We start from the raw sequence: 16864 nt of genomic DNA, 5'->3' as shown, positions 1-16864 counted from the left end.
CCCCACGTGGAGACTTGGAATCACATCGTCTAAGATGACATTCCAACTCGGTGCTTGGTGGTGGGGTGGGGGGGTGGGGGTGGGTGTGAATGTTGAAGATCCCATGGCGCTATTGGAAAAGAGATGGGTGTCTCTCTCTCTCTCTCCCGGTGTCCTGGCAGACAATCCCCCAAATAAAATTGGTTGCTCGCTCCACGGGTGTTTGTGGGACACTGCTGTGCGCAATTGGCTGCCACTTTTCGGCCACAAAATGCCCAGTCGTTCCACATTACAATATATCCCGTGAAGCGCTTTGAAAACGTCTCAACGATGTGATGGGGTTCTATATCAAATGCAGGGATTATTGTTGTCGTCGTCGTCGTGTTCCCCGCAGGTCCTGGATGTTTATGCTGCTGCGGCCTGTGTTGAAATGCTGGAGCCTCTGGCAACAGAGTTCAGGTCTGACGCCTCGTGCGAGGCTTGGCTGCAGAAGGTGAAAAGCCTGCAAACGCCCATCGAGCTGATCTGCGCTGACGAATCGCTAAGCGGTCAGGAAGCGAGAACTCCGCCTATAAACCACATCAGGTGAGAAACTCCGCCACCTGTGCGGGAAGGGGAAGTGCAACGAGGTTGAGCTGCCGTTTCCTCTCCTCAACGTGTACGCGTTTCCACATGAAACCCGCTTCATCGCCGCTCTACCATCTGCGGCTGTGCCTTCAGCCGCTACGCCTCCCCCCGCCCATCCCCCCAAGCTATGGAAGTCCCTCCCTCAATCCCTTCGCCTTGCCCCCACTTTCCCCATTTTCAGGTTGCGTCTGAAGACCTTCCTGTTCGACCATGCCGATGGTCTCCTTCCCCCGTCCCCCCGGCTTGGAATCATTGCTAAATGCTCTGGGACACTGCCCGGCGTGGAGGGCGCTATATAAATTCTTGTTGTTGCTGACGACTCTCTACTAAGTTCCTGCTTTTTGTATTTCAGAGCGGGCTGGAGCCGATTGTTTTCACTGTCACTGTACGTGGAGCACGTGGTCCTGGGTGTCGGAGAGGTGGACCAACAGTTGCAGGATTTGGTTGGGAGATGCGCTCACCAGCTCGGAAAGGTGGCTTTCCTGGTTTTGTTTCACCATCAGCCGCTCTGCCCTCACCCTTTGGAACTCCATCCCACAGTTCCTTCGCCTCGCTTCCTCCCTTGGCTCCTTCATCTCAAGACCCTCCTCTTCAACCGCGCCTTTGGTCACCCCCTCCCCCACTCCGCCCTCCACTCCTCCTGATCCCAACCCCCAGCTCGGGTGCAAATCCTTGACTGTCCCGCGACTTGGGACGTCCTCCCGACATGAAACACGCTTTTGTTGTTGTTACCTGCAAAGCTCCCTCTGCATATCCCTGTGGTCTGTCTTATCTCGTACCAATTGCTGCCAACATCGATCTTTTACTGCGTCTTATTGACCGGGAAGACACAGCATAAAGATCTCGACATCGGAACCCAAAGCACGGAGCGGAGCGCTTTTCAGATTTATTTAAAAAAAACTTCCAAAACTTGCGTGAGGGGAGAAAAATGACCAAGTGCTTTCTTGTGTTTATTTTTTTTTTTACAGTGCCTACAGGGAAACTCTGATATGAAATCCTTAGCCCCCTTTAAGGCTGTGGTGCAGACTCTTAAGCAATGCAAGGAACAAGCGAGCCAGGTGTACTGCAAGTAAGGAGGTTTGTTGCGTAGCGGTTAGGGCTCTCGCCTCGCAAGCGAGAGGACCCAGGTTTGATTCCCAGGCAGGGTGAAACCTTAGGCAAGTTTACTTACTCCATCTGCCTCTTGTCTATCTAGCAAATTGGAACCCGGTTGTTAGTCGATTTGCGGGGGTAAATTATCCCTCCAACCCCAAAAACAAATTGTGTTTGTGGGACACTGCTGTGTACAATTGGCTGCCTCGTTACGCTCACAAAGTACACAGTCAATCCATTTAAAGCGCTTTGAGACTAGTCAATGATATGATAAGGCGCTATACCAAACGCGAGAATTATTTTTATTAGTATTGACGGTATTGTTGGGTTTTGTTACAGATACGGCCTGAAGGAGTGTCCAATTTGCATTAGGGAGCTCATCGACCCAGTCTTGCTTCCATGCAACCACATCTACTGTTTACAATGTATAAAATGCTGGTTGGCTCCCGGGCAGATGAATTGCCCTTTTTGCCTAACAGATCTGCCGGCTGACTTCAAGGTGGTGGTGTGTGACGTGATAAGGTGTGTGAGCGTGAGCCGTGAGGACTTAAAAACAATTGTAACAGAACAGGCTTGAGGCTAAGACATAAACTCTTGAACGGGTCTTGGGCAGATATACGACTTGGGCAATTAAACGATTTTCCAGATCATACTTGTGTATAATATTATTATGAAGTCAGCTAACCTGTCGCTTTTTTTTAAACATAATATAACCATCACAGAGAGGCCGTCCGTAAGAACTCCTTGTTCCGCAAGAGGTGTGATGCCTTCTTCATCTCTCTGGTCTCCATGGTTTGCTTCAGAGACAACTCACCACCAGCTAAGGACGTGATCTTGCAGCTGCTGTCACGATTGGTCATTAAGAAAGAGCTGCTAACGAGAGGCTCACTCACAGGTCCGTCCCGAGAGCTGATTCGAACCTCTCTCTCTGTCTCACTCTCTCCCACTTCTCCCTCCAACCAGGGTGTGGTCCTATAGCATATTGGTAAGAGCATTCGCCTCGCAAGCGGGAGGACACGGGTTCAATTCCCGGACAGGGCAAAACCTTCAGGCAAGCTGGAGCGAGACTGCTTCCAAATGAAGGTGGAATTTTAAGTATTGTTCCAAAGTTTGGCGCAATCTGAAATTTCAAGGGCAAATGTCTTAAAGGCTAACAAAACTTGTTTGAAATTGGAGTTGAGTATTGTCTTAAATTGGAGTTGAGGTACAGATCGCCCGTGATTTGACAGAATGGCGGATCTGGCTCGAGGGGCTGAATGGCCTACTTATGTTCCTAAGACCAAGTGGAATTTGGGATCTCAACAAACTTGGTCTCATTGGGATTTTCCATTTGTGGTGTTCATTGTGGGTTTTTTTTTTTCTCTTTCTTCACATTATTTACATCATAATCATTTTTCTTTCTCCCATTCTCACCTTCCCAACCCTTCCTTTTCTTTTAGATCAACCGTATCATACCGGAGCCCTTTCACCCTTTGACGAATCAGTTGATCGGAATCCTGTTATCCGCTCTATAGTACTAAAACTGCTGTTGAAATACAGGTATAAAGTGAGAGGCTTAAGGCTTTCACCTACTCTGTGCGCCACATTGAAAGATCTGATACGCTATTGCCATGTTGGATTAGCTGCTTACTCCCCAACCCACTACCTCCGCTCGACTGGCTACGGCCTCCTGCTTGTCCCTCGTGCCTCTGTTCCACCATCGGCAGCCGCACTTTCAGCCACTACGCTTTGGAACATTCTCCCTCAATCCTTCCGCCTTGCCCCCTCCCCAATCTTTAGGTCGTGCTTGAAGACCTTCCTCTTCAACCGTGCCTATGGTCACCTAACCCTTACCCCCCCACACCCACCCCCTGTGTGAGGGGCGCTATACAAATGCAAGTTGTTGTTGTAAATAACATTTATTATCTTTATTGTTTGGAAACCTAAGCTTTGCAAAATCTCCACTTGTTCTTCGTATTTGGCCTTCAATAACATCCGTGTCTTTTTAGTGCTTGAGATTTCACTGGGGGTAAAAATATATATATATGCATGTTTTCCTTGGCAGTTTTGATGACATTAAGGATTACCTGCAACAATACCTCACTGCAATCCAAACGTTAAAGCTCTTCAGCAAAGAAGATCAGACTGAGCTCTACATTCTGTATCTGAACTGCCTGGGGGTACGTCTGATCCAACACATTGGGATTTAGTTTCCAGATAATTCACATAGTCTACGCTGATGCTCCAATGCATGGGGGTGTGTGGGGGCGGGGGGGAGGTGCTGCATTATCGGAGATACCACCCTTCAGATGAGACGTTAAACTGAGGTCCCATTTCTCCGTTTGGGTGGACGTTAAAGATCCCATGGCGCTTTTGGAAAAGAGAAGGGAGTTTCTCTCTCATCGTGTCCTGGCCAACAAATCCCCCAAATAAAATTGGTCACGCACTCACTCACGTACTCCATGGCTGTTTGTGGGACACTGCTCTGCGCGAATTGGGTGCCATGTTCACTCACAAAATATACAGGCAATAATTATTAATATATAGAGCAGTCAATCCGCTTTACAATATATCCCTGTGATGCACTGCGTGACGCCTTGACGACATGCTAAGACGTGATGTCAAATGCGAGGATTATTATTGTTGAAAATTGTGTTCACCTGCCTTTACATTTTTTTTTTAAAAATGTGTCGTTTCCCTTTTTATATTCCTGTAGGATTCCATCTATGAAAAGTCGCACTTCTGTACCGTGCAAGAGATGATCACACACCTGAACCTGGAGATGGACTTCCTTCAAGTGTGCCTTAGGCATGAATCAAAGCCCCGTGACCAAACGTCCATAGGGTACCTGCAGATGATGGCCAGAATCCGACTCTGCTTCGATTTGGCCGCTAAGCTGCTGTGCGAATCCCAGGAGACTTTCGGTAACTTAGAATAATGCTTTGGGAACCAGGGAACCAGGGTGGAGTTGGAGCCTCTTGGCTTCAAACTGTGCAATTCTACAGCTCTCCGAGATGCTACCCCGTGCGAACGAACAGCGCTATATACAATGCAAGTTGGTGCTCTTGTTCCTGTTCTTGTTTCTCTGTTCAAATCCGTTTGTTTCGACTCAACAACAACTGGCATTTACATAGCGCCCTTCACTGTGTTAGGAAATCGGGTCTCCGTTTCCAACCGGTTACCAGATTAAATGAATAAGGTTCGATCTCAATTTACCGTATTGGTTGAATACATCAAGTTTATTGTCTAAATTCAGTAGTGCTTTATTACATAGCAATTATGAGTACACATATGGAGTATAAAAGGTATAAAATAGGAAACCATGCAATAATATAAAAAGACTACACAACTAAAACTAACTATTCAGAGCCGAGCAATACTACTGGACTTTGTTGATTCAGCACTTTGTCTTTTCTGCAAACAAGTCTTTAGATCAGCACTTTGTTTCCAGCTTTCGGTCTTCTCTGCTCCACGCTTTTACTTTCCTTTGTTCTTCCTTGTCCTTTTTCAAGTCAAGACATCTCAGTAGTCTTGCTCTGGAGTCGACTAACTTTAACCCTATTATACTGTAACCTTTATACACCATTGTAGCCAATCAAGGTATACACCACATTATTCAGTGTCATGTGCGCACATGATCAGTGCATGTTGGGTTCTTTTTCGTTCCCCACTGTCCGGTCTTAAAAGTCAGATAAGGGTAAGGGACCCACTTCTGATACAGTCACGTACTCAGGTTAATTAACCCTCTGGCTTGGGCCGGCCTGACTTGAGTCTCCACGAGGTCTTCCCTTTGTCTTGTCTAAGATAGAAGATGGATCGGTTTAGGGCTGTATCTGGGGCTCATTATATTGCTATGTGGGATCATTAGTACATTCCTTTTAAGTGACTGGTTATTTCTTATCAGTATCCCAGAATGGTACCAAGGTCCTCTAGTTTAAGCAACTTGCTCATTAGTTGCTATTCTTGAGGGTTGCCTTTTGTTGCTTGGCAGGCCCTGTCAGAATCTAGCGGCTTATTGCTAAGTCGAGATACTGTGTCAACCGGTACCTTAGACCATTATCTCTGTGGGCTTGTTGTCATTTACTGATAAGAGGTGACCCTCTGCCCTTTTCCAAAGCTGTCCTGTTATTCTTTCAAAAACAGAGAAAACCAGATGTGTCCAATCCCATGACTGTTAGTACCTTCTCCATTCTACATTTGTTTAATGTTTATTCTTATTAGACTACAACTTCTATAATCTAACAAGTGCGGGGGTAGCATCCCAGAGCGCTTGAAAAGTGGCGGAGCCTGACACCGAGCCTAGTGGGGGGGGGGGAGGGGGGAGAGGGAAGAGGTGACCATAAGCACGGTTGAAGAGGAAGGTCTTCAGTATGATCTAAAAGTGGGGGAGGAAGGAAGCGGAGAGGCGGAGGGATTGGGGGAGAGAGTTCCAGGGCTTTGGGGAGTAGTGGCTCCCCCTGTAAATAGAACACTGTGGCTCTGCACTGGCCGGTACAGGGCGATTTTAATGCTGGCTGATTGTTGATAATAATAATAATAATAATCCTTGCATTTGATATAGCGCTTTTCACGTCGGGAGGACGTCCCAAAGCGCTTCACAGAACACACTGTAAAGTGAATTGACTGTATATTTGTGGGCAAACGCGGCAGCCAATTGCGCACAGCAATGTCCCACAAACAGTCCTGGATTGAAAATGACCAATTTATTATTGTTTTGTTTTGGAGGGATTATTATTATTAATATTAATAATATTATTATTATTGTTGTCAACAGGTGGGGTTTTGGCGTACGTTAAAACAAAGGGCATTTACCTGGACTGTATAAAACGAATGTGCACACGCCGTGGAAACGCTTGGTTTCAGATTTACTTGGTGCGGAAGCTGTGTAGTCTGATGGGGATAGAGTCCGTCCAACAGCTGTCCGAGGATCAGGAGCATCAGTGGCTGTTTCCAGCTGAAATCATTCAGCAACAGGTACCAGTGACACCCCAATCCGGTCGTGTAGACTCGGGTCAATTGCTATTCTTTCCGCTTGGTTCTTCAGCGAGAGGACCTGGGTTCAATTCCCGGGCAGAGGCGAAAGCCTTAGGCAAGTTTCCTTACTCCGCACGCCTCTGTTTACCTAGCAGTAGGTAGGAACCTGGTTGTTAGTCGATGGCTTTTCCGGGGATAATAATCCCTCTTTTAAAAAAAAAGAGTTACACAACTGATGTCACCAAACGGAGAGTTTCGTCTACTCGTTAAGTTAAGGCAATGACTTTGACCTGCTTTATTTCTGTTTCTCGTTCTCAAGAGAGACGCACCCGGGCAGATTGACCGCTACCTCGTGTGCGGCGAAAACTACAGATGTTACCGCGACGCGTTGGCCAGGGCTCTACTGGAATGCAAGACGCAAAGCCTCACCGAAGCCCAGAAGGTACAAACCCCCAAAATACGCCACAACACAACCGCAGTAACAGTCGTCTTCGTGTTAACGATCCCGTGGCCCAATTTGAAAAGAGAAGGGCGTTCCTCTCTCCCGGTGTCCTGGCCAACAGTTCCCTAAACAAGACTGGTCACTCGCTCCACGGCTGGTTGTGGGACACCGCTGTGCGCAAACTGGCTGCCGCGTTTCGCCCACAAAATACACAGTCAATGCACTTTACAGCACCTTGGGACGTCCTTCCGACGTGAAAGGTACCGTATCAAATGCAAGGATTATTTTTCTTGATCAAACCCTATGCAGCCGGGTCAGCAGTACAGAAACGTGGGCTTATTCTGCTCTGCGTGTTTTTTTTTTTTTGGAGGGGGCGGGAGATCAGTTGGGTGGGTGTCTGACACGTGGAAACCCATCACCGTGTTTAAGAGTGTCCAAACCCAACTGAGAATTATTCCACGCGTCCCACCTACACATGGAAATTCCAGAGTTAGATCCCTGGAATGGAATGTGCGCTCTCTCCCTGGAGGGACTCACTCTGCTCACCTAATTCCGGCAAGTATTGGGCGCAGGTTGGCAGGAGCCAAGGCTTGGGGATTCTGCACTGGGGTAACTACTGGAGCTTAACCAGTTAAAGCTTGCCATCAATAGCCCCGTCTGGCGAGCTTTCTCGCAGCTTGAACCCACCGTACGCGTTAGGGCATTGGCTTGCCGGTGTTAACGTGCGTGTATCCTAACTGGAGTTGTGTGTTACTTGGTGTCCTGTTTAGCAATGCGACCGGCCAGCGAACGAGCAAGCCGTTTACATTACCCTGGCGGTCTTCAGGGAGATCACCGTTCTTTACTCGTCCACAAACCAAGACCTCCATCCGAAGCCAGCTGTAAGTCAGTGCACAGACTCGTACTTGTTTTTGAAACGTGCGTGTGTGTGTGTGTGTGTATATACTTTGTCTGTCAACCGAGCGCAGTGGAAGCACTCTCTGAGTCAGAAGGTTACGGGTTAAAGCCCCCACGTCGGAACCTGGAATCACACCGTCCAAGCTGACACTCCAATGCAGTGCTGCGGGTGTGTTTAACTGTCGAAGGTGCCGTCCTTCGGAACAAGGCGTTAAACTGAGGTCCCTTCAACCTGTTCAGGAGGATGTTAAAGATCCCACGGTGCTATTCGAAAAGAGAAGGGAGTTCCTCTCTCCTGGTGTCCTGGCCAACAATCCCCTCAAATAAAATTGGTCACTCACTCCATGGCTGTTTGTGGGACAGTGCTGTGCACAAACTGGCTGTCGTGTTTCACCCACAAAATACACAGTCACTGCACTTGACAATATATCCTGTGAAGGACTTAGAGACGTCTCAATGACATGATAAGGCATTATATCAAATGCAAGGATTCTTCTTATTAGTTGTCAGCGTGTCTGATTTTTTTTTTTTTTTTTTTTTGCGTGTGTGTGGATGTGTGGGAAGGGATGTTACTGTGCAAGTGACCAATTGGTTCGCCTTTCTGCCTGCCAGCAATGTAACGCCATTCAAGAGTACATAAGAGAGGATAAGGTGCCCGGCTCTGCTGAGCTCAAGACCTTTCTTGTCGGACTGACCGAGAACTTGAACCTCGTGCTGAAAGTCAATCCTCACCAAAGCACCCTGCACCGGACAATCCAGGAGATTATCGTACACGCCACAGCCGTGTACCTGAGCGGGCAGAGTGTCACCGTGGCCACCCTGCGCAGTCTGGTCCTGAATCCTGCTAACATGGTGGTAAGATGTTCGGGGTGGGGGGGGGCGGGTGGGGTGTGTCTGTGCCTGCGTGTGCCTGTTCGTTCGTGTGTGTGTGTGTGCGCTCGCTCGCATGTCTGGATGCAGTTTCTGCATGTTGTGCTGTTTGATGTGAATGGGGGTGAGGAGGAGGTTGTTTGGTGGGGGTGGGAGGGGGAGATGGAGGGATATCCCAGGTCCAATTTTGCTTCCTCAATGGGGAGCGTTCTGCTGTTTCATAACTTACTCGTGTCTGTCTGTGTGTGTGTGTGTCTCTCGCTCAGCATGCGTTCTTACCAACCATGCCAGAGGATCTGACGGATGAGGCCAGGCGGTGGGAAGGTCTCATCGGTGTACACTGGTACGGTGAGTGCAGCTTTTTATTTTATTTTGGAAAAGTAGCCGGAAACTTAATCAAATTCTCAAGTGACGAGATGGATAGATATTTGTTGCGTTTGGAGTTGACGTATAGATCAGCCACAATCTTAATAGAATGGTGGAACAGGCTCGAGGGGCTGACTGGCCTCCTCCTGTTCCTACGTGCCTAAGATTTGGTTTGCAAAACTGTTTTTTTTCTCTCTCCCTTTCTCTCTCAGACTGTCCAAATGGCCACCCGTGTGTTGTGGGAGAGGTAAGATTCAATACGTCTTTTTTTATTTTTCATTGATTTTGTGTGTTGGGTATGGTGCGTTGTGATGAATATTGTACGTAACGATGCAACTGAGGTGTGTGTGTGTGTGTCTGTTGCTGTTTTCTAATAATAATTATGATAATGTGCAGTGCGGGATGCCGATGAGTCAGGGCCGTTGCATCGAATGCCAGGCGGAAATCGGAGGAGCGAATCACCTACCAGTCGGCGGATTTAAACATGCCAGAGGGTAAGAAAAATAATAATAATGTGGGATGGAGTTGTGGGGGCAGAAAGGCTGAAGGCCCTACCACCAATGGTGGGGGATATGGAGCAGGCTGGCCAGAGCCCGCTTAACGGACAGAGCGAACAGGTCATGGGGAGAGCTTTCAGCCATTCTACCTCCACTCTCTAGAACTCCATTCCAAAGTCCTTCCCACTCGCACCCTCTCTCCTCACTTTTCAAACCGCACCCCCCCCACCACAAAAGATTTGCCTGTTTCACCTCATTCAGTTGTCTTCCTTCCCACTTCCACCCTCTTTGGCTCTTTGAAACCTCCCTTCGACACGTAAGGCACTATATAAGTGTGTAATGTGTTGTTTCTGTGTTCTGATTTTCACAGTGGGGACAGAACACAGAGTGGTCACATTCTCGGTGATCCAAATAAGAGAGAAACTGTCATTGCACCTGACAGAAACATGTCTCCAGTTTCATTTACACTCCTTCGCCTCCTGACCCACATGGCGATGTTTGTGGGGGCAATGTATAATGACCAGGTATTGTTGTTGTTGTTTCTATTGCTATTGTATGGAGTCCGGTGGCATAGTGGTGAGAGCACTTGCCTCGTAAGTGAGAGTAACACGGGTTCAAATCCCGGAGCGTGGCAAAACATTAGGCCAGCTTCCTTACCCCACACCACATGCCTCCGTTGACCTAGCGGTAAACAGGTAATCCCGTTTTAGTCAATTGGCAGAACGCTTACCGGGGGTAATAATCTTTCCCAAAGAAAAAAAAAATTGGAAATGGGTCACTCGATCCTCGACTGTTTGAGGGACACTGCCGTGCGCAATTGGCTGCCGCATTTCGCCCACAAAATATAGTCAATCCATTTTACAGTGTAGCGCTGAGAAGCGCTTTGCGACGTCTGACCGACGTGATAAGTCACTGTATCAAATGCAAGGATTATCATTGTAGTTGTTGTTGTTGTTATGCCTGTCATCACTTGGGGGTGGCGGGTCTGATTTTTTTTTTTAACGGCGGATTCCTCTCGCCCCCGCAGGCTGTAGCGCAACTTATAAAACCGCAGGTGCCCCAGGCCATGCCTTTCCTCGGGCTGCACATAGAAAGGGACTTTCAGCAGCTGATGAAATCCTTGGGGAAGAGCATAGACGAAACAGCCAACGTGGTTCACCTGCTCCTCTGTAACCTCATCCAGCAAAACCAGTGTAAGCTCCCAGCTCAGCTTGGCTCGACACGTCAAGCCACATGGCTGATTTTAAAGGCTCGTCGGTTACAAAGTTAAGCGCCTTCTGTGAAAGGCGCTGTACGTATGTCATTTTTTATTGTTAATCCTCACCCCCCAAAAAAAGTCACTCAATCCTCGACTGTTTGTGAGACACTGCTGTGCGCAATTGGATGCCGCCTTTCACCCCCCGAATATGCAGTCAATACACTTTACAGTATATTCTCCATGATGTGATAAGGTGCTACATCACACATAAGGACTATTATTATAATAATAAAGTGCAACTCACTTTGTAAAACCTTTGTTTTTCCAGTTCCCGGGGTACCGAATAACCTGGCAAGCAAACAGGAGAGGAACGCTTGGGAGAAGTCGGTTGTCGATAATGCCATAACTCCTACCCTGGCGGTCAGTCGAAGGACTTATTTTCTCTCTCTCTCTCTCTCTCATTTGCTTTCTCTCGTTAACGATGTGTTTCGCTTGCTGTTCCCAGTGATTTTCATTCTGTGCGAATGTAGAACCGTTGTAATTAATACGGCACAGAAGAAGGCCATTCGGCCCATCGTGTCTGCGCTGGCTCTTAGAAAGAGCTATCAGTTCAGTTGTGTTTACCTGCATTTCTCCTCCCATTCCCTCCCATAACCCTGCAGATTAGTCTGCTTTAGACAAATCTAAACATATCCTGTGAAGCGCTTTGAGACGTCTCAACGACGTGATGAGGCGCTATATCAAATGGAAGGATTATTATTAAATCAGTCAAATTCCCTCTCGAAAGCTAATGTGGATCCCTCCTCGACCGCCGCACCTGACAGGACATTTCACAGCCAAAAGAACCTCTGTATGTAAAAAGACCGACCTCTTCGACTGCACCTTAAATCCTCACGTTTTGATAAAGCGCCTCATCACCTCGTTGAGGTGCCTCAAAGCGCTTCTCAGGATATACTGTGAAGTGCAGTGACTGTATTTTGGGGGCAAAACCCAGCAGCCAATTGCGCACAGAGGTGTCCCACAAACAGCCGTGGATTGAGTGGTTAAATTATTATTTATCCTCAACTCGCCCTGCTGCGCTCCTTCCTTGCTCAGTGTCCAGCACCGCCCCTGCGCAGCGCTCCGAGATGCTATCCTGCTCGAAGGAGCACCATATAATCACGACTTGTCGCAGTTGGTGCGACACGCTATTCATTTATTTACGTTTTCCCCCTTTTTCCCCCTTTTTTTTCATGGCCTCAGAACCTGGACCAGCAGCTTCGAGAGGTCAACCTTCGGATCAGTCAGGACAAGAGGATCTGCTCGAACCCTATGGTCAAGATCGTGTACGGGGATCCCCTGACCTTCCTCCCGCTGCCTCGGGACAACGTCCTGCACTGCTCGGCCGTCTGGAGCTGCCGGGAGAGAATCTCCATCGAGCACCTCGCTCACATCGTGCAACAGGAGGGCAAGGACACCGTCCCCATCCTCTGCAGGTTCCTACAAAAGGTACTGCGCAGGGCAGCTCACTCAGCAGACACCGGACTGCTCAGTGGAGTCCTTCAGAGTAGAGTCCTGTAGCTTGTGGAGTCCTGTATTTTAGTGGTTAGCGCTCTCGCCTCGCAAGCGAGAGGAACCTGGGTTTGATTCCCAGCCGGGCAGGGCGAAACGTTAGGCAAGTTTCCTTACTCCACACACACACACACACACACACACACACTTTACCCAGAAGGAAATAGGAACCTGGTTGTTAGTCAATTGGCAGGTTGCTTTCCGGGGGGCAATAATCCCTTCAAACAATTAATAATAATTTGTTCACTCAACCATTTGTGGGTTTGTGGGCAGGACGCTGCTGGGTTTCACCCACAAAATATTCAATCGATTCACTTTACAGTATATCCCGTGAAGCTCTTTGAAACGTCTCAACGACGTGAAGATTATTATTTATTATTATTACTTACTATTATTAATCTGCTGGCCATGTGCCGACCCTCAGGAGCCCCAGTTGAGGCTGGTGAAGTTTCTGCCGGAACTGCTCGCGCTCCAGGGCGACTTGGTGAAAAGGTTCCAGAATGTGACTGAGGTGACCATGTCGACCATCTCCGCCTTCCTTCAGACCCTCAGTCCAGGTAAAACCAGGCGTGTCCGTCGCACAGGAAGTCTTGACGAAACCACAGTTCCCCTTGGCGAGATCGGTTTGGACAACCGTCCGATCACACTCTCCCTGACTGTCCGCCCCAGCCTGCCTTCTCCCCCCACCCCCCCCCCGCACCCCCGACTGGTGTCTGTATTCAATTTTGCCCCTACGCAAGTCCTAAACCTGTGTCAACAACAATAACAACTTGCATTAAGTAGCGCCCCTCACCCAAGTAGCCTCCCAGAGCGCAGTCTCGGTGCATCTGAATATATTGTTGCACAGAATGATACGCAGAGTTAGTTGCAAGGCAATGAACCTGGTCATTCAGACCAAAGTAGGCTGTGCCAGTTCCAGGTTTCCGCTTGAATTGTTACGTCCCTCTCTGGTCCATCGTGTCTGTGGCTTCTCCCACAGAGTCTGTGAAGCATACGTTCGAGTCCCGGGTCGCCAGTTTCCTGTACGTGTGGAATCAGCTTCGAACATTCCTGGTGACGAACGGTGAGTTTGACCGTTAACTTGAAGTGAACGTCGCAGCTTGATGCTGTGAGGGGAGCGCGGGGGGTGGAGGGGGTGGGTGGGTAGGGCGGTCACTCTGGGGGAGCGAGATCGAGGCTGTGAAGGGAGGGTGGAGTAAGGCGGTCACTCTGGGGGAGCGAGTTCGGACGGGGCCTGTTCATCTGACCCGATCTCGCGAATGGCAACTGTGGCCAAAACTGCTTTTGTCAGAATGTCTCTCGTGCGCATCCCATTCCAAACAATCCATCTGTGGGATTCGCACGTGTGGGTGGGATTCGCACGTGTGGGTGGGATTCGCACGTGTGGGTGGGATTCGCACGTGTGGGTGGGATTCGCACGTGTGGGTGGGATTCGCACGTGTGGGTGGGATTCGCACGTGTGGGTGGGATTCGCACGTGTGGGTGGGATTCGCACGTGTGGGTGGGATTCGCACGTGTGGGTGGGATTCGCACGTGTGGGTGGGATTCGCACGTGTGGGTGGGATTCGCACGTCTGGGTGGGATGCGTGGACTCCTCAGTTTGGTTTGGACGCTCTTAAGCAACGGCGAAGGTTTTCCGCACGTGTCGCACACCCGGGTGACCAGACCAAAAAAAGATTTTTGCTGGTTCTTTTAATCCAAACGACCCACCCTTTTCGTCATATCCCCCTCAGTACCCTCTACTCCCCAACTCTCTCTCCTTTAAACAACAACAAATTAACGACACGCGCCACTTGTAAAGCGCCGCCTTTCACGTCGGGAGAACATCCCAAAGCACTGGGACGCCCTCCCGAAGCGAAAGGCATTTGGATGCCGGAGTTATTGTTGGTGTGTGCGTTCGTTTTCAGGTGAAATTAAGATCCCTGAGAGTTACTGCGCCGAGGATATCAACGCGAACAGTACACTCGACGTCCTGCTGCCACGTCGACAGGGGCTTGGCTTGTGCTCCACTGCGTTGATCAGTTACCTTGTCGCTCTTCAGAACGACTTCGTCTACACTGTGGAGAAGTACACGAACAAAACGACGCCGTGAGTTTCATTTCTGTTCACAAATTCCCGCTTCCCGCTCTTAAATGAGTCCTGGGTCCTGGCCCTTAACTTCATGACACGAAAGGCGCTGTATTTACGCGGAGGATGTTCCAAATTGGGGGTTGGGATCAGAGGGGTTGGAGGGTAAGTGGAGGGGGCATTTATATCGGTACATATTAATTTTTATATCAGTATAAATTGTATTGTTTTTTTGTTCAGTTTTAACCAACGAGTCATTTCTCGGACGTTGCAGATACTCTGTGAACGCATCGGACGTGGTTGACCTGCACGTCATTAAGTACGAGGTCGAGAGAGACCTGATCCCACTCATTTCATCCAACTGCCAATACACGATGGAGAAAGGAGGGGAAACCGTGCTGGAGTACGACCTGCGCAGAATCGAGCAGCAGCTCACCAACCGATTCCTGAAGGGAAAGCCACTGGTCAACCTCATGGTGAGTCCGGTCAAAGAAAGAAACAAACAGACAAACGAACAGAAAAGAAATTTGGTCCCTCAATCCGCGGCTGTTTGTGGGACACTTTTGCGCGCAATTGGCTGCCTCGTTTTGCCCACAAAATACACAGTGAATTCACTTGACAGTATATTTTGCTTTGAGATGACTTAACGACATGATACGCCGCTGTATCAGATGCAAGTAGGATTATTATTATTATTACTTCAATCCCGGAGGACGGCTCAAAGAGCTTTGTGGTTGTGTTGCTGTGTGTACAGATGTCATTTCTTCTTTCAGGGTATACCGACACTGATATGTCGACAAGACCGAAATTATGAAAACATCTTCAAAGATTTGAAGAACAAACTGCCTCAGGTATTTTGTTTCTACGGGTCGGGGGACTGGGGAGGGGGGCGTGGCGGGGTGATAGTCTTGACTGTCCTCACTCTTCGTTGTTCACTTGTAGATTCAAGTTGAAATCCGTGTGCGCAAAAATGTGTGATCTGCACATGAGTATGTGTCATACGTGTGCGGTTGAGAGAGATGCGCGTGTGTGTGTGTGTGTGTGTGAGAGAGAGGTGTGTGCGCCTGTGTGTGGTAATAGTGATGAAATTCACATGTTTTATTAAAAAAAGCTATAGAATAACTTATCCCCCGCCATGAATTCAATACCTCACCTTCCCCAACACTGCTTTAGGAATTGCTGCCAAATTCCGTTATCAATACCATCAGTGCGGAGCTGCAGTCGTACAGCGATATCTGCGAAGCCTTCACAGCCGTGGAGCTCACCTTGGGCTTCCTGGCCATGTCGGGCGAGAAGCCTGACCTGCTGCTCGTGGACTACCTGAGGAAGGTGCTGCACATGGGAGACCATACGGCACCTCACGTCATGGAGGCAAGTCACCTGCTATTTACCCTGGTCACCTCCAAAATGCACCATTGCCAAGAACTTTGCCTAATCAGACTGGCTTGCTCCACGTCCCCATCCCCTCCCCCATCCTGTCAGCTCCACCATCAGAGGATGGCCCTTTAGCCTTTCTGCCCCCACCCTCTGGAACTCAATCCTGGAGCCCCCACCTCAGCCTTGCCCATTCCCTTGCCTCCTTCAAGGCCTGTCTCAGGACTTTCCTCTTCGACCGTGCTTTGGTCACCTTCCCACCACCGCCCGCCACCCACCTTGACGCCAGCCCACAACTCCAACGCTTGACTGTCTAGCGCGGGTACATTAAGTGAGTCAACCATCTTAATTTTGCTTTGTTTATCTGCTCCCAGGCACTGATGAGGTGCAGCTTAAAGCACATCCAGGCTCTTTGGCAACTCCTTTCTGCACGAAAGTCCGAATACCTGCTCCGCTTGAAGAGGGTAAGATTGGCTGTTTTTACTATCTCTCTCTCTCTCTCCTCTCGTATGCACAAAGGTGCACTTCATCAGCCCGTGTTTGCGTTTGGCCTCGTGACTTGTGTCGCTCGCTCCCGCAGGAACCGTTCTCGGGAGTCGGGGATGATTACAGAAAGAGCCTGTCCGAGGAGGAGAAGAAAAGCCTGCAGGCCTTCTTCGGGCAGAGCAGTGTCGATGTGTTCATCCTGGAACTGCACGAGATGCTGATCCTCAAGTGCAGGAACGTTCAAGCGTCCGACGCTCTCAATCCCACGTGGAGGTAAACTGGCCGCCCACGTAACCCGTAAAAAAGAAAATCATTTATTCCCGCGATCGCTGCACGCTTCCAAAATGCATTCCCGTGTGGGTGTCTCTTGACACACGCGCGGAAACCCGTCGCCATTGCTTAGGAGTATCCAAACCCGACTGAGAATTCCATGCGTCCCGCCTACACACGGAAATCCCAGAGATA

At 49.1% G+C, this 16864-nt stretch overlaps 1 protein-coding gene across 4 annotated transcripts in view; it reads left to right on the top strand.

Moving 5' to 3' along the window:
* rnf213a (ring finger protein 213a) overlaps positions 1 to 16864 on the top strand; it is a 54233-nt gene that overhangs the window by 35670 nt on the left and 1699 nt on the right. For all 4 annotated transcript variants that reach the window (XM_042342293.1, XM_042342292.1, XM_042342291.1 and 1 more), the window contains exons 40-66: positions 374 to 564; positions 959 to 1079; positions 1575 to 1675; positions 2038 to 2220; positions 2421 to 2593; positions 3138 to 3237; positions 3743 to 3857; positions 4394 to 4601; positions 6452 to 6651; positions 6971 to 7093; positions 7864 to 7974; positions 8603 to 8845; positions 9127 to 9208; positions 9439 to 9473; positions 9623 to 9720; positions 10094 to 10247; positions 10751 to 10916; positions 11250 to 11341; positions 12164 to 12409; positions 12897 to 13029; positions 13452 to 13535; positions 14380 to 14560; positions 14814 to 15015; positions 15313 to 15390; positions 15713 to 15910; positions 16288 to 16377; positions 16494 to 16672. In XM_042342293.1, the coding sequence (XP_042198227.1) occupies positions 374 to 564; positions 959 to 1079; positions 1575 to 1675; positions 2038 to 2220; positions 2421 to 2593; positions 3138 to 3237; positions 3743 to 3857; positions 4394 to 4601; positions 6452 to 6651; positions 6971 to 7093; positions 7864 to 7974; positions 8603 to 8845; positions 9127 to 9208; positions 9439 to 9473; positions 9623 to 9720; positions 10094 to 10247; positions 10751 to 10916; positions 11250 to 11341; positions 12164 to 12409; positions 12897 to 13029; positions 13452 to 13535; positions 14380 to 14560; positions 14814 to 15015; positions 15313 to 15390; positions 15713 to 15910; positions 16288 to 16377; positions 16494 to 16672 (3887 nt within the window). The remainder of the gene's footprint in view (positions 1 to 373; positions 565 to 958; positions 1080 to 1574; positions 1676 to 2037; positions 2221 to 2420; positions 2594 to 3137; positions 3238 to 3742; positions 3858 to 4393; positions 4602 to 6451; positions 6652 to 6970; positions 7094 to 7863; positions 7975 to 8602; positions 8846 to 9126; positions 9209 to 9438; positions 9474 to 9622; positions 9721 to 10093; positions 10248 to 10750; positions 10917 to 11249; positions 11342 to 12163; positions 12410 to 12896; positions 13030 to 13451; positions 13536 to 14379; positions 14561 to 14813; positions 15016 to 15312; positions 15391 to 15712; positions 15911 to 16287; positions 16378 to 16493; positions 16673 to 16864) is intronic.

This window comes from Callorhinchus milii, unplaced genomic scaffold, assembly GCF_018977255.1.
Source record: "Callorhinchus milii isolate IMCB2004 unplaced genomic scaffold, IMCB_Cmil_1.0 Scaffold20, whole genome shotgun sequence".
In the NCBI taxonomy this organism is placed as follows: Eukaryota; Metazoa; Chordata; class Chondrichthyes; order Chimaeriformes; family Callorhinchidae; genus Callorhinchus; species Callorhinchus milii.
This window is presented reverse-complemented; position numbering and strand designations above follow the sequence as displayed.